This window comes from Notechis scutatus, chromosome 6 (genome assembly GCF_049901735.1).
Source record: "Notechis scutatus isolate UNSWTSFEM ecotype Mainland chromosome 6, rNotScu1.2, whole genome shotgun sequence".
In the NCBI taxonomy this organism is placed as follows: Eukaryota; Metazoa; Chordata; class Lepidosauria; order Squamata; family Elapidae; genus Notechis; species Notechis scutatus.
This window is the reverse complement of record NC_142014.1, coordinates 31,467,863-31,482,261: the sequence shown is the minus strand read 5'-3', so window position 1 is coordinate 31,482,261 and position 14,399 is coordinate 31,467,863. Positions and strand designations below refer to the sequence as shown.

The 14,399-nt window shown below is 38.4% G+C and overlaps 2 protein-coding genes across 17 annotated transcripts in view; one reads left to right on the top strand and one right to left on the bottom strand.

Moving 5' to 3' along the window:
- INTS13 (integrator complex subunit 13) overlaps nucleotides 1-4,384 on the bottom strand; it is a 25,411-nt gene extending 21,027 nt beyond the window's left edge. For 2 of the 12 annotated variants that reach the window (XM_087967881.1, XM_087967882.1), the window contains exons 1-3: nucleotides 4,254-4,384; nucleotides 2,122-2,353; nucleotides 363-437 (exon numbers count right to left, since the gene is read on the bottom strand). In XM_087967881.1, coding sequence (XP_087824007.1) covers nucleotides 363-437; nucleotides 2,122-2,353; nucleotides 4,254-4,384 — 438 coding nt within the window. Of the gene's footprint in view, nucleotides 1-362; nucleotides 438-2,121; nucleotides 2,354-2,731; nucleotides 3,915-4,253 lie in introns of those variants that run through there. The other 10 variants (XM_087967885.1, XM_026667863.2, XM_087967889.1 and 7 more) reach the window with 9 other exon arrangements.
- FGFR1OP2 (FGFR1 oncogene partner 2) lies at nucleotides 4,206-14,399 on the top strand. Of its 5 annotated transcripts, none has more exons than XM_087967919.1 (6): nucleotides 4,206-4,339; nucleotides 7,442-7,578; nucleotides 8,401-8,518; nucleotides 11,501-11,643; nucleotides 12,808-12,921; nucleotides 13,514-14,399. In XM_087967919.1, the coding sequence occupies exons 2-6, from the start codon at nucleotides 7,444-7,446 to the stop codon at nucleotides 13,643-13,645; spliced, it is 642 nt and encodes a 213-aa protein (XP_087824045.1). In that variant the 5' UTR covers nucleotides 4,206-4,339; nucleotides 7,442-7,443; the 3' UTR covers nucleotides 13,646-14,399. The 5 variants fall into 5 exon arrangements, with proteins under 5 accessions (XP_087824045.1, XP_087824046.1, XP_087824044.1 ...); XM_087967920.1 differs by having other exon boundaries at nucleotides 13,511-14,399; XM_087967918.1 differs by having other exon boundaries at nucleotides 4,320-4,459.

Sequence of the window (14,399 nt, the reverse complement as noted above, 5' to 3'; positions counted from 1 at the left end):
CGTGCTAGTCGTTTCAGGCTCTAAGGGGCGCTGCTCATCTCCATTACAAAGCCATAGAGCCAGCGCTGTCCAAAGACGTCTCCATGGTCACGTGGCCAGCAGGACTAAATGCCGAAGGCGCACAGAATGCTGTTCCCTTCCCACCAAAGTGGTCCTATTTTTCTACTTGCATTTTTTTACATGCTTTCAAACGGCTAGGTTGGCAGAAGCTGGGATGAGTAATGGGAGCTCACTCCGTTATGTGGCGCTAGGGATTCGATTCGACCTTTCTGATTGACAAGTTCAGTGTCTTAAGCCACTGAGCCACTGCATTCCTATATGAAGTGGCTACAATTGTGTAAATTTTTTATAATTTCGTTTACCTCCTGCAAGTTTTGGTCTTCCTGGTTCCACGAATTTAAGACATTTGCTCCAGAGTCGCTTACAATGAAGTTCACCTGAAAAATGTATGTGACAGTTTAATGACACAACCAACACTGGCTAAATATTTCCACAGTTTCGGGAAAAGTGAAACACTAACTGAGGTCCTTCTGAGAAAGACAATCCCGCTGTAGGTTACATGATGAAGGAACTGTCACCTTTTGCGAGAGCAAAGAATGAATACATTTCATGACATTTCAATCTGTGGCAACATCTCATTCCTTCAAATGATCTGCCAGTAAGCATCCAGTGAATAAATAGGACAGCTGAATTTTAACACCTTAGGCATATGCCAGGTTATACGTAATAGCATGCAGTTCAAATAAAAATGATCAGATGCTGTTTTATTCTCACACAAATGCTTTCAGTGGTTTTAAAGAATCTACTGCAAACATTTAAATCCTAAAGTAAAAAATGTTACAAGATCCCTTAGACCAGTGCCCTCCCTCAACGTTTTGGGCACCAGGGACCAGTTCCATGGAGAGAGGTTTTTTGGTGGACCAGAGGGGGCGTGATTTCATGGGTTGCCTCCATCCCACGGATGGGGCATCGCTTGGTTGCACAGCCCAGTTTCTGGCATGTCGTAGACCGGTGCCCATCTACAGACCAAGGGTTGGGAACCCTTGTGTCAACTCGTAAAACATTACTATGCCTGTTTTTGAGTTGCCATAAACAAGGGGGGAGGGAAAATCTGAAGGAGCAGTAAGTCAGTTTAAAACCAGAAGTACATTCCACGCTTATCTTACAAAGATTGTAGCTAGGCTACTGGATATTCTGCCCCTGAAAATCCTTCATTGGAGAACGTGATTGATGACACCCAGCCCGTGAACCTGCTCAATTGAAGAATCTGGTTGATGAGACACGGAGGGGGGGGGGACACGACGACAGGGTCACAGGTGACTATAAATTACGTATGCCAGAGTTGGTTTCATGTAGGTTAATGCCGACATGTTGTTCCTAATAAATCTTTTGCATTCTTTTGAAGCTTGGCTCGAGGCCCATGATTTAATTAGGGCAATTGCCGGAACCCTGACACCTTGCCGTAGCAATAGCCCTTAGACTTATATAGTGCTTCACAGTGCTTCACAGCCCTCTCTAAGCGGTTTACAGAGTCAGCCTATTGCCCTCAACAATCTAGGTCGTTATTTTACCGTCCTCGGAAGGATGGAAGGCTGAGTCAACCTTGAGCCTGTGAGAATTGAACTGCTGGCAGTTGGCAGAATTAGCCTGCAATGCAGCATTCTAACCACTGGCCACCACAGACTGACAAACATACTTGTTGGGACCTATAGTGAACCATGAGCCAAAGGATTTGGCCCCTCAGTACATGTACCAGGGGGATAAAATTGTAGCAGAAGTCTGCTATCTTTCTCCTAGGATTTAGCAGATCATATGAACGTACAGCACAATGTGTTTATGCAAAAATGGACGGGAAGCATGCCAGGAATAGCCTCTATATGGCTGACATTTAGTGTTATGAACTAAGGCTTCTTCAAGCTTCTAGTTAATTAATTTTCCTCTATTTATATTTAAAAAGATACTAATTTAGTGCTGAACCTGAAAAATCTTGTATTTTAAAATGCATACTCAAAATAGTAGTAACCGAAACTCATGGCTTAGCATGAAGTACGAATTAGAACAGTAGCAGAGAACCTCTTGCTTGCAAAACCTTATTGTTTATAAAAGATAAGGGTTACTTACTAGTTTTTTAAAAGGAAATATGTCATACATTATCCTGCAGTATTCCATGGAGGACTCCACTGAACATGTCCAGAGGGATCTTGATATAGGAGCAAGAGGTATAATTCCTTGTGTCCGATTCTTTACGAGCATATCAAACTCAACATGTTGTCGACAGGATTCGGCCATATAAGGGCAGTGATCTACCACAAAAACTGTTTTGTGCGATTCTGAGAAAAGCTTCATTTTCTTTCTGCAATAAGTGAAATGAAAAATGTAGGCAAATACTACATCAATTAAAAATGAGGCTATTAAATGTAGACAATGATACTATAATAACATTGAAAATCCTCTGCATAAGACAGCTTCTTGCACACATGAAGAAGAATGTTTTAAATGAAATTAAACTATTGGGGCTGCATTGAGGAGAGGGAGATCACAAAAATGAAGGTATGGAACTACCTGGTAAGTTTTCATATAATACTTTAGATTCTTAAATTAAAGTTCCATACCTCCTAAATTTCAACTGGCATTTTTTTCCCCACTTCACTATTAAGATTTGTTCAGTCCAGTTGTTTTGTCTATTTATATTTTATGTTCCAAATCGACATATGTTCTATGAAACTCTTACCAGATCTCAGCATTGATTAAAAAACAGTGGTTTTTTTTTTCCTTTTGGTGTTTTTCTGATTCATGTCCTAAGCAGATCTGATCCCACTTGGCTTTTCTGAGATCAGATAAGGTCAGACAGATGCTACAACTTCCTGCCATTAGATTGTGAATCTGGCAGAAAATAAACACACACACACATATCCTGGATATCCAGTGGCCAACTGCTTCCTGATTGTTGACAAGAAAACCACATAGACAGGTTGAACTAGATTCAACTAAGACTTGGATTCAAGCAGATGGGAGTTTACATCCAGGGTGGGGCAAACGTTAACTTAGCACACTTGTCTGAACTCAAAGGCAAAAACTCAAGAGTTAGTAAACCATGAACATCTGCAGAGTCCGAGCAACTCCTTTAACAGAAGCAAAGAGCAAAGGTTTGACTGATTCATGTCCATATGTCCTTTTAACAATCTTGATACAGGTAGTCCCGAGGACTTACCTGTACTAACTACTATTATAAATATAACTTTTTTTTTTTAAAATTGCTTTACTTTTAAACTAGCAGGTCCGTTCACGGGCCACTCTCATTGCCTTGGCAATTTGCTTCTTGTCAAAGCATAGGCAGTTTGTTTGGTGACCGTTCGAAGTTAGTAGGGCACTGAAAAAAAAAGGGACTTGTGATTGTTTTTCACACTTAACGACCGTTGCAGCATTTCCCCAAGGATCACGTGATCAAAATTCAGATGCTCGGCAACGGACTCGTACTTACGACGGGTCGCAGAGTCCCCCGGGGTTACGGGATCCCCTTCCGCGTCCTCCTGGATTTGCTTAACGACCATGTGACTCACTTTAACAACCGCAGGGATTCCACTTACCGACCCGCTGCGAGGAAGGTTGTAAAGCAAGCACACTGAACAAAGCGTCTCGCTTAGCAACCAGGACTCAATCGTGGTCGTAAGTCGAGGACTGCCTGCAATCAAAGGAGGAAGCAGCCATCCACCCCCTTTGTAAGGTGGGAAGCTTGATTTTAAAAGAATCCAAGAGCCCCCACGATCACCAGTATTTTTTCAACCCCAAAGGGCCTTCCTACAACACTCACACAATCACAAAACGTATGTTGCCTTACTCTTGACTTTCTTCTACTTCCAGGGAGAGGATCGCGCATGCGCTGAGCAACTTTCACTCTCGGGCGAATGAGAGGCGGGCGGGGAAGAGAGGGACGGAGAGAAAGTGACATCTCGCGAGATTTCGGACGGGACCCCTGATTGGCTGGGGAATTCCCCCGCCTCTTTTTTTTCCAGGCTGAGCAAAACCTCGCGAGGTTTCCAATTGGGGAGGGGAGCGTCCAGAGGAGAATGGAGGGGAAAAAAGAAAAAGAAAAAAAAAGAAAGAAACGCGCCTCGCGATATTTCACTAGCTTAGGCAGAGGGGAGGGGAAGGAGAAAGAGAGAGGCCAAATCTCGCGATAACTCGCTTTGCCCGCATCGCCTGCCTCTTCTTTCTCCAAGCGGCGCCAGCGAGCGGCTCTCGCGCGTACCTACCTCACCGCTGCCCCATGGGGTCGCCCGGCCGGCCGGTGCCTCTTCCTCTTGTCCTTCGAACTGCCGCCGTGTGAAGGGGCGACGCGGTAGGCGGACGGCGAAGCGGCGGAGCCGCTGGCGTCCCTCCACATCCTCTCGCCCGCGTCTGCGCCCTGCCGGGTAGAGGGGGGGCGGTGGCGGCAGCAAGGAATGAATCGGAACCATCGGTGAGAGAGAGGGGGAGTTTATGTGGAGGGTGCGCGCGCACGCGTCCTCCGAGGCGGATGCGCGCGGGAAGGGAGGGGGAGAAAGAGAGCGAGTGAGAGGGCGAGCTAGCGCGTGTGGCCTAGCCGCGCTCTTATTGGCTGGCGTGGTGGGCGCGCGGCCGCGACGGTTGGGAAAAGCCGTTAAATGGTTCCTGGGGGTGGGGGGGCAGACGCTTTTTCCCCCCCTTAAGTCCGCGGGGAGGCCGGAGATGCCTGCTGGGGTTGTTTGGCAGCCGGACCCTCCTGCCTGGGGGGGAGTCCCCGGGTCATATAAGAGATGTAGGGATAGGCGTAATTTATTTATTTATTTGTGCATGTATTTATTGGTCTTGTCCCTGTGTCATATAGTATATGTGGGGATATGCATAATTAATGATTGGTCATGTCCCTGTGTCATGCAATATATGTGGGGATATGCATAATTAATAAATGAATTAATGATTGGTCATGTCATAAATTCATCATAAATTCAATAAATATATAAATAAATGACCCTGTGTCATATAATAGATGTGGGGATGGGGGTATAGGCATAATGTTTTATTTGTGCATTTATTTATTGGTCTTGTCCCTGTGTCATATAATGTATGTGGGGATGTGAGTATATGCATGTTATTTATGGATTGATTGATTGATCATGTCCCTGTGTCGTATATGTGGGTATATCCATAATCAAGGAGGAATGGGGGGGGGGGATAGGCTTTATTTATTTATTTATTGGTCTTGTCCCTGTGTCATAATAGATGTGGAGATATGCATAGTTATTTAATTAGTGAATGATTGGTCATGTCCCTGTATTATATAATGCATGTGGGGATATGCTTAATTAATTATTGGTCGTGTCCCTGTGTCACGTGGGGATGTGGGGATATGCATAATTTTTTATTTATTTATTGGCCATATTTATGTAGTGTATGTTGGAGGTTGGCAACCCTTTGAGAGCCAATTGCCACGAAATTTAATTTTCATGTATGCTGATCAGTCTACATTTAAATTGACAATAAAGATATTCTAAGTTTTAAATTCCCTCCAGCCTGGCCCAGGTCTGAAGGGAGCAAAGGCCAGGCCTGCCAAAAGGTGGGCTGAGCTTGGATCTCCCCTCCTTCTTTAATGGGGCTTGGGTGTCTCTGCACCCTCTTTTATTTTTTAGCCTGGTGGAGTGTGTTGTGTGAGGATATTTAACACATTTGTTTTATACTTCTTCCTGGGCATCATTTAATCTTTGGCAGGGAGAGACACTCTGTAAACAGAGCAAACCCCTCCTCCCCTCTGGCACTGATGGTGTTCCCTAGTTGGGCAATGAAACGTCTGCAAGAAAATACAGGTAGTCCTCAACTTACAATGGTTCATTTGATGACTGTTCAAACAGCACTGGAAAAGGGACTTATGGCCGTTTTTCACACTTCCCACCATTGCAACAGTCCCATAGTCACGTGATTGAAATTCAGATGGATGCTTGGGACAATTGGTTCATATTTATGATGGTTGCAATGTCCCTGGGATCATGGGATCCCCTTTTATTACCTTCTGACAAGCAATGTTAATGGGGAAGCCAGTCGTTTAACAACCATATTATTAACATCTGCAGTGATTCATTTAACAACTGTGTCAAGAAAAGTTGTACAATGGGGCAAAACTCACTTAACAAATGTCTCACTTAGCAACAGAAATTTGGGGCTCAGTTGTGGTTGTAAGTTGAGGACTACTTGTAACCAAACTCAGAGAGCACCAAGGATCCTACAGTTGTCTTCCCAGCAAACCCGTTCCCTTCCAGAACTGATGATGTTACCTAGTTGGGTACTGAAATGTATGCAAGAAAACCACCCAGCTCAGAGACCATAAAGGATCCCACAGTTCCTCCTCTCCCTCCCTCTTCTTTTCTTCTTGCACTAATGATGTTACTTATGGGTTCAGATACAATATTGGCTACATTAAAAATAAAATGGGATAAAAATAAAACTGCAATAACATCTGCAAAATTACAAAATGCAGATGTTACTGTAGTTTACTGCCTGTATCAAGTTGATACGTCCATCCACTAGATTTGATAATCACTAGGTTAGTGAGAATGTGATCAATGATCAGTGAAGAGAATTTCTCAAAGTAATTCAGAAAACCAATAAATATCTAAAAACAGTAAGAAAACTTTTGCAGAAAGTTATGTTTAAATTTAGGAGCTTTATATAAAGAGTCATTTGTGATTTCCTTTTCTGTTATGAAAGCTCTACACATCCAAATGTATCAGGCAGGAAGTATTAAATTAGGGTAATTTGTCAAGTAGCTTCTTGTTGCTGCGGTTACATTGTGACAAATAATACCTTTGAACAGGAAGGGGTGGCCTGAATTGCTTGTGTATTTTACCAGTGTCACCATTTAGCAAGGGTACAATAACTACAAGCAATAGATTCCTTCTGTGAAATCAAAACTTATTAAAGTTTCCCCTAGTTCTTATATTTTGAGGATGCAAAATGTATTTTTACATTGATATTGTTGTATATTTGTTAGTGCAGAAGCCTCATTCAATGTATCAGGGTCACAAGGAGGCCTTACATACTTATACAATACTGTTTCAAAAATTAAAAGGTCTCCCAGTATGATAAGTTTTAGGACATATAGGGTGACAGTTAATATTCTACTCAAAATACAGGACGTCCAGATTGGAAGAATGGCACCATCATATCCAAGAGCTGTGATTTACAAGTGATATAAATTAAGGCAATCCTGTGCAGAAGTCCATTAATCTTGCTTCTGTATTGCATCAAGATGCTAATAGAATAAAACAGTAAAGGATATAAAATCAACCTTCAGTGACATTAACAAAAGGAAAAGTTTCGCACTTTCATACTTCAGTCTGCATGTTCAGGATGCCAGGCAACTTACGCTGTTTCTGACAAAGTGGAAGGGTAGCTGGTATATAACATTATCTTTTATTTTGATTTTTAGAAATGAGTTGCACAATTGAGAAGGCCCTAGCTGATGCCAAAGCGTTAGTGGAACGACTAAGAGAGCATGACACTGCAGCAGAAGCTCTCATTGAACAAACTACCGATCTCAACAAACGAGTGGAAGCAATGAAACAGGTTTCTCTCTTAATAATTCTGATTCAGAAACTAACTGCTTCATTGTGGTATTTTAAAATGTGCAGACTTAAAAGTACAAGACACTCAGTTCTATACTTTTTTATTTTGATAAGGCTATAAGATATTGAATTATCTTTTTTGCATGAGCATTACAATTAAAAATGGCATTTTACTTTTTAAGAGGAGGAAAACATTTGAAATTTGAAAACATATTAATTCAATTAATACACATAATTTTATAAATCATCATGTATTTACTTTCAAAATGGAACTTGTTTTACATTTTATTGCTCAACTCTGATTAGATTTTCTTAGTTCTCCAAGAATGTAAACATGAACAGCAATAAAAATTATGTAATCCAAAATTAGTTAAAAATCTGTTTTCCAACCTCTGAAATGGTACCATTAAAACCTGCTGTCCACCTCTTAATTAGATAAGCTGCTAGATGAATGTGATAAGTTGTAGGCTTTTTTGCATTTAAGCAATATTACAATATTTACCTATGCACTGGTAAATTTGGTATTTTTTAATGTGCTGCAATATTTTTAATATTTATAGCAAACAACAATTTATAATATGATTGCAGTATGTTAATATTTCAGACAGCAGATATTTTGATGAGTTCAATTTTACTGAAATGGAATTTTATAAAAATATTAAATATGCTGTATTTTATGGTTAAGTTGTTTGAAGTGTTCAGCTTTTAAATTCACACTTGGAAGATATAAAGACAAAGTTTTATGGTTCATAATACTAATTATACTGTATCAAAATGTCCGGTTTTGAAATTGAAATTTATTCTGTCTGTTTTATAATTTCAGTACCAGGAAGAAATTCAAGAACTTAACGAAGTAGCAAGACATAGACCTCGTTCTTCCTTGGTCTTAGGTATCCAGCAGGAAAATAGACAGATCAGAGAACTACAACAAGAAAATAAAGGTTAATAAAAATTCAGTTTAAGAAGAGTCCTGTTTACTATCAAAATAGTCCAAGGTTTCTCTTTAGAATTTAGCATGCTTTATTAGGGTAGCCAAATACTTAATAGCTTACAATAATATATCAGTATTATGATGTGTGCATAAGCCAGTAAAATACCTGAAGCACCTGTTGCAATTATTTCCAACTTCTGGTGCTTTACTATGTGTGTGTGTGTTGGGAGCAGAGAGCTATACATTTTAATGTACCATTCTTAACATAGCATTAGAAGCATGCAGCATTTGGAGCCAAAAGCATTTTTTTTTCCTGAGTCCTATTCACAATAGTAATTTGCTTTACAAATATTTTTGTAATGTAATATTTTACAAATTTAAATGGCAGCCTTTTTGCCAGAGGTTATTATGAATGCTATTCTAATTATAGCATAGCTGCACTTTCAATACCCCTTTTTACTTCCATCAGACATATATTATGCTGCAAAATACTTTTTTTTTTTATTAAACAAGTTTTATTGATTTTCAAAACATACAAGTCATCATTATCCATTACATGTTTAAACCTTTTTCCATTATAAATTTAACAAGTCAGATAAACTATAATTCTATTTTAAACCATTTCCATATAAACATACAAAAACCTCTTATCCAATTTCCCTTTATTTCTCTTCACTCTTATTCAATTTTATTATTATTATTTCATCTACTTCTTTCTGACTTAGTTACCATTATTCTCATTCTTTATTTCTACAAGGTTTTATTAATTTCCCCCCCAAAAAAACAACATAATCACACAACACACAAAACATAAAAAAGATCTTTTTGGAAAGTAACTTGGACCCAGGTATCTCTCTTTTCATGGACTTCAATTATATTCAGGCTCATCTTACATATCATTACTTATTTTATTTACCATTCTAAGTCTTCTATATTAACTTCTCCACATATTTCACTCTTCTTGATTCTATCTTAATTAATCATCTTAATTTGAGTCATTATATTTATATCTTTTGTCCATTCTCTATTATACCTTTGTCTCATTCCTTTTAAAAAGAAAGAAATTTCTCCTGAAATCACTAATCAGAGTATGATGCCTTTCTATCTCCCCACTAAATTAATCAAATTAATCTTTAAACTACCCAATCCGATTTTGCTTGGTACATTCTAACTGAATAATACGTCTAAAACAATTAAATACATAGTTAAGCAATAGATTTAAATATTAAAAACAAAATACTATAATGAAAGTTTTATAATAACATCAATACCATAGCCTTAATAAACTCTTTAATTAAAGTTTAATATTCTAAATCTCCCCTCATATTATTTTCAAACCAATCATTATTAACATTCCAACATTTTAATCTCTTATCAACTCTCAAGCCATTTAAATTTTCTATTTCTGATACAATACTACAATATCATCTTATGTACCTTGCAAAATCTCTTTGAAGAAATTATACTTATCCTTTATCCCTAAAAAAAATTTCTCTTTTTCTCATTTAATTTCAAAACTTTGTAGCTTTTCTCCACCTTTTCCCTTTCTTTCTTCCCCCAACAAACCTTTCTAGCCCCCTTCTTCTAGCCTCTGCCTTACTGGCTTCCCTTCTCTGTCGTATTCCTCTTCCCTTTTGTTTACCATCCTTATATTGATTTTGCACCTTGTTTTTCCCTTTCTTAAATGTTTTTTAAGTCTTAAGTCCTTTATTTCTCTTCTTTTTCCTCTTCCTTCCCTCTTGGTCGAGTTCTGAGATTTATTAAAGATGGCTTCCTCTCTTTGTTCTTCTTCTGCTGTCTTCATCTGTTGCAATGTTTGTTGATAATTAATAAGCGCCATTTCTAAAAAAAGGAAGGCTTCTTTCAAACCAGCTTTACCATTTTGTTTTGCTTGCTCATAATCTTTTCTCAGTTCCTCGATAGAAGAAGCCATTATAAATCTTTTCTTTTCTTTTCTTTTCTCTTACAACAACCAGAATATTCCAAAAGAAAAATAAGACAATCCCAAAGTTCTCAATCAGTCCAAAACAGAGTTCCCACTCTCTCCTCCTGGGGTAGTATCAATTAAAGAAAAAGAAAGTCCAAATCTGTTTCTAAAAATCTTATTGCAATATATTTTAGTCTTTCAATCCTTAAGGCATCTCCTCCAACAAAGTCTTAGCATACAAATATTTTTTTTTTTAGTCCTCTCTTTTCCCACTCACCGCTTAGAGCCAGTTTTCACCTAAAAAAAAAATAGGTTTCTTAATGTTCACTTTTTATTCCGTAAAAAAAGAGGGTAAGCTATCCTTTCAGCACCATTAAACTGCCGCTTTTTTCCTCTTCTCGAAGGTATCATTCAGAAAGTCATACTTTTCAGGAATTTTGTTAAATATGTCTTAGAGTCCTAGGAACCAAGAAAAAACTTTCTCCTCTCAAGCACTTTCTCCACTTCCTCCTGCGCATTCTTACCCGGCTGCCAGCTTCTTTGTGGCGGCCATTACGGACCGCCGCTGCACCGTCCTGGGAAAAGGGGGTTCTGCCGGCCAGGGAGGGGGTCTGCAACACCCCCAAACCCTTCTCCGGATCCCCCCTACCTTCAGCTGCCCCTGCAGGGCAGCCTAGCTCCATACCCGTCTGGGTCGGAGCCCCAAAAACGGCTAGCGCGGCAGGGATCGCGCAGCTTCGCAAATCCCTGCCGCTCGCGAAGCCGACAAACCGGAAGTTCCATGCTGCAAAATACTTTAATGCATGGTTTCGTGTAAGGGATTTTCATGATGAAGAAATAGTAGTCTATATAAATAAAAACTTTGGAAATTGCTGATATATTTCACAGTATTTGAATTATCTGAACAGATAGAACTTTTTTCAGGAGAAAAGACAACCAAGATTCTACTTTATTATATTTATCAAGTAGAAAGGGGGGGTTGTATTTATGTGGGGTTACTTGTATATACATTTAATAAATAATAAGAATACATGTGCATGTTAAATTTGCTGTGTTTTCTAACAGAACTCCGAACATCTCTTGAAGAACATCAGTGTGCCTTGGAGCTAATCATGAGCAAATATAGAGAACAGATGTTTAGATTGCTCATGGCCAGCAAAAAAGATGATCCGGGTATAATTATGAAGTTAAAGGAACAGCACTCCAAGGTAGCAGGCCCTTAATGTTTGTATAAATCTCTTCTGGCACTGGGCTTTACTATGGGTACAAAACAACACACAACTTAAATCAGATTTTACATTCTTGACCTGCAAAATGGCAATGATAGAAAGAAGATTTACAAAATCAAATCTGGCCATCAAGTTGAGAACATTTTGTTCTCAACTTGATGGCCACAATTGAGCCCAAAATTAAGTGAGACAGTTATTAAGTGAATTTTGCCCCATTTTACAACCTTTCTTGCCACAGTTAAGTGAATCACCTCAGTTGATAAGTTGGTAATATGGTTAAGTGAATCTGGCTTCCCTGTTGACTTTGCTTGTCAGAAGGTCACAAAAGGGGTTTACATGACCTTAGGAAACTGCAACTGTCATAAGTACAAGTCAGTTGCCAAGCATCTGAATTTTGATCACATGAACATGGGGATGCTACAGAGTTCGTAAGTGTGAAAAATGGTCATAAGTTACTTTTTTAAGTGCCGTTGTAACTTTGAACATTCACTAAAGACACTTGTAAATCGGGGACTAGTAGTTAAATCAATACCCTCTGCTTTGTGGAGCTATCCCTTGTACCAGACCTGGCACTCTGAAATAATATCATCCTTCCTGGTAGATCACTTTAGTGGTTATATACGTGTGAATGTGGATTCCTTATTAGCCAATAAATACTGAAAAATCTCGAAGGTTACAAAACCTTGACTGATTTTATTTGATTTATATTGCCTCCCATGTCATCTCTGGGTGAGTCACAGCAACAAAATGAAACTCAACCATGGTTTCTATAAAACTTTAGAGATATAGTGTATAGACATCAACTCCCAGAATTTTCCACCTGCATAATCATTGCTAGGAATTATGGAAATTCAGATCACACAACTTCATATGTTATAGGTAATTTTGGTCTGTGACCATAACTAATATTCGATTTACAAGGAATAATGTAATGACCTGAAAACTATTTATTACAAAGCTCTTCATATTGTGGAGGAAATATGAGACTTAGAAATATGAACAAAACAAACAAGTTTTGTTTTTTGATTATACAATTATGATTATGAAGACAATCTGTTGTAAGTTAACATCAAAACAGTATTCAGGGGATACTTTAAAATGAAAGTATTGTCCTTTGTTAACGTTGCTTTACTCTTGATTTAGGAATTGCAAGTACACGTGGACCAAATCACGGAAATGGCAGCAGTAATGAGAAAAGCCATTGAAATTGATGAGCAGCAAGGTTGCAAAGAACAAGAACGTATTTTTCAGCTTGAGGTAGGATTTAAACTCTGGAAAAATGAATACATTATTTTTAAACTAGTGGATTCAAAGAATTATTAAGATAAGAATGTTAAAGTCACATACCTATCTGAAGTTAAATTGTAAGTCAAGGACTATCAGTATTTTGCATGAGCAGAGTACTGTTGCCTCAACCTTTACAAGGTCCTTTTGTTTTCCCCATCCCTTATAGTAAGAACAAAGAGAGGTCAGACTTTCAAATCAAAGAAAAGTGTATCTTCTGCATAGTCTTTAATTTTAGTACTTTTCTAAAAGTACTAAAATCTAGTACTTTAGTACTTTTCTAAAATCTTGAGAAAATCTTTGTGCCCTAGTGGCCTCTAATGAGAGTAACATCTCTACTAAAGACACTTAGCTTGGGTGCAAGTACGCTGGTACTCTGGTATTCGAGGGTGGGACATCAACATCACCTCAAGGGATGGGATTGTAGAAGAATGTGGAGATAACCTTGATGAAAGATTGCAGAAGCCGTTCAGGAAAGAGAAACAACAACAGTGTTGGGAAGGGGAAGAGCATTTTAATTCTTTGTCATGCCGCTTTAAAAGCATTGTTTTGTTGCTTACAGCAGGAAAACAAAGGACTGAGAGAAATACTCCAGATAACCAGAGAATCGTTCCTGAATCTTAAGGAAGATGCCTCAGAAAGTACATCTCTGTCAGCACTAGTAACGAACAGTGACTTGAGCCTGAGAAAAAATTAAAGCTCTTATGAACACTGTCTGTTTTAACAGCAAAAAGTTATCAAAGCAGAGATTTTCTAATGGGCATTGAAAAATTAATATATCCTAAATCCGGTTGATTCTTTTATACCACGTATCAGCGATTGGTGGAGGAAAATATTCAAAGCACAGTCATATACAGTAATTGATCTACTCCAGGAGAGAGTTGCTGTATTGCTGATGTTTTTAATCTGTTGCTTTCCTAAATTCGAGGGGTTGTTTTTTAAGAATTCGGTTTTAGTGGATTTGCTAGTGTAACACTTGAAACTTTCTTTCATATGGGCAGGAACTTCATTTTTAAATATAAATAATTCCACAAGAATAACAGCACCTTTCTAAAATAATTTTGGCGGGGCTGGTGAGAAATTTGCTGACATTGTTGATGTTAAGTATTTTTAGCTCTTCTCAAAACTTAGGCACTAATAGGACGTGTTAAGATCAGTCAGTAAGCAATAAAAGTAAAAGGAATTTTTGCACACTGAAGTATTTCTGAAATATATTCTTTTACAACCAGTAACTGATGGGAAATATGGTAAAATTATAAAAGAAAAATATCTGTTTAGATCCCCATGAAATTTAACAGATTCCACATCCTGTTTTAGTTAGCAAAAACATGCAAGAACTTTTTCTTACCTTTCAGTAAGTCAAGATAAGTTATTAACTTGTATGTAAATAACTTGAGGTTCTTATGTGCTTTCATGTGAGATATCTGTGAATTAAAAAAATGCTTATGAAA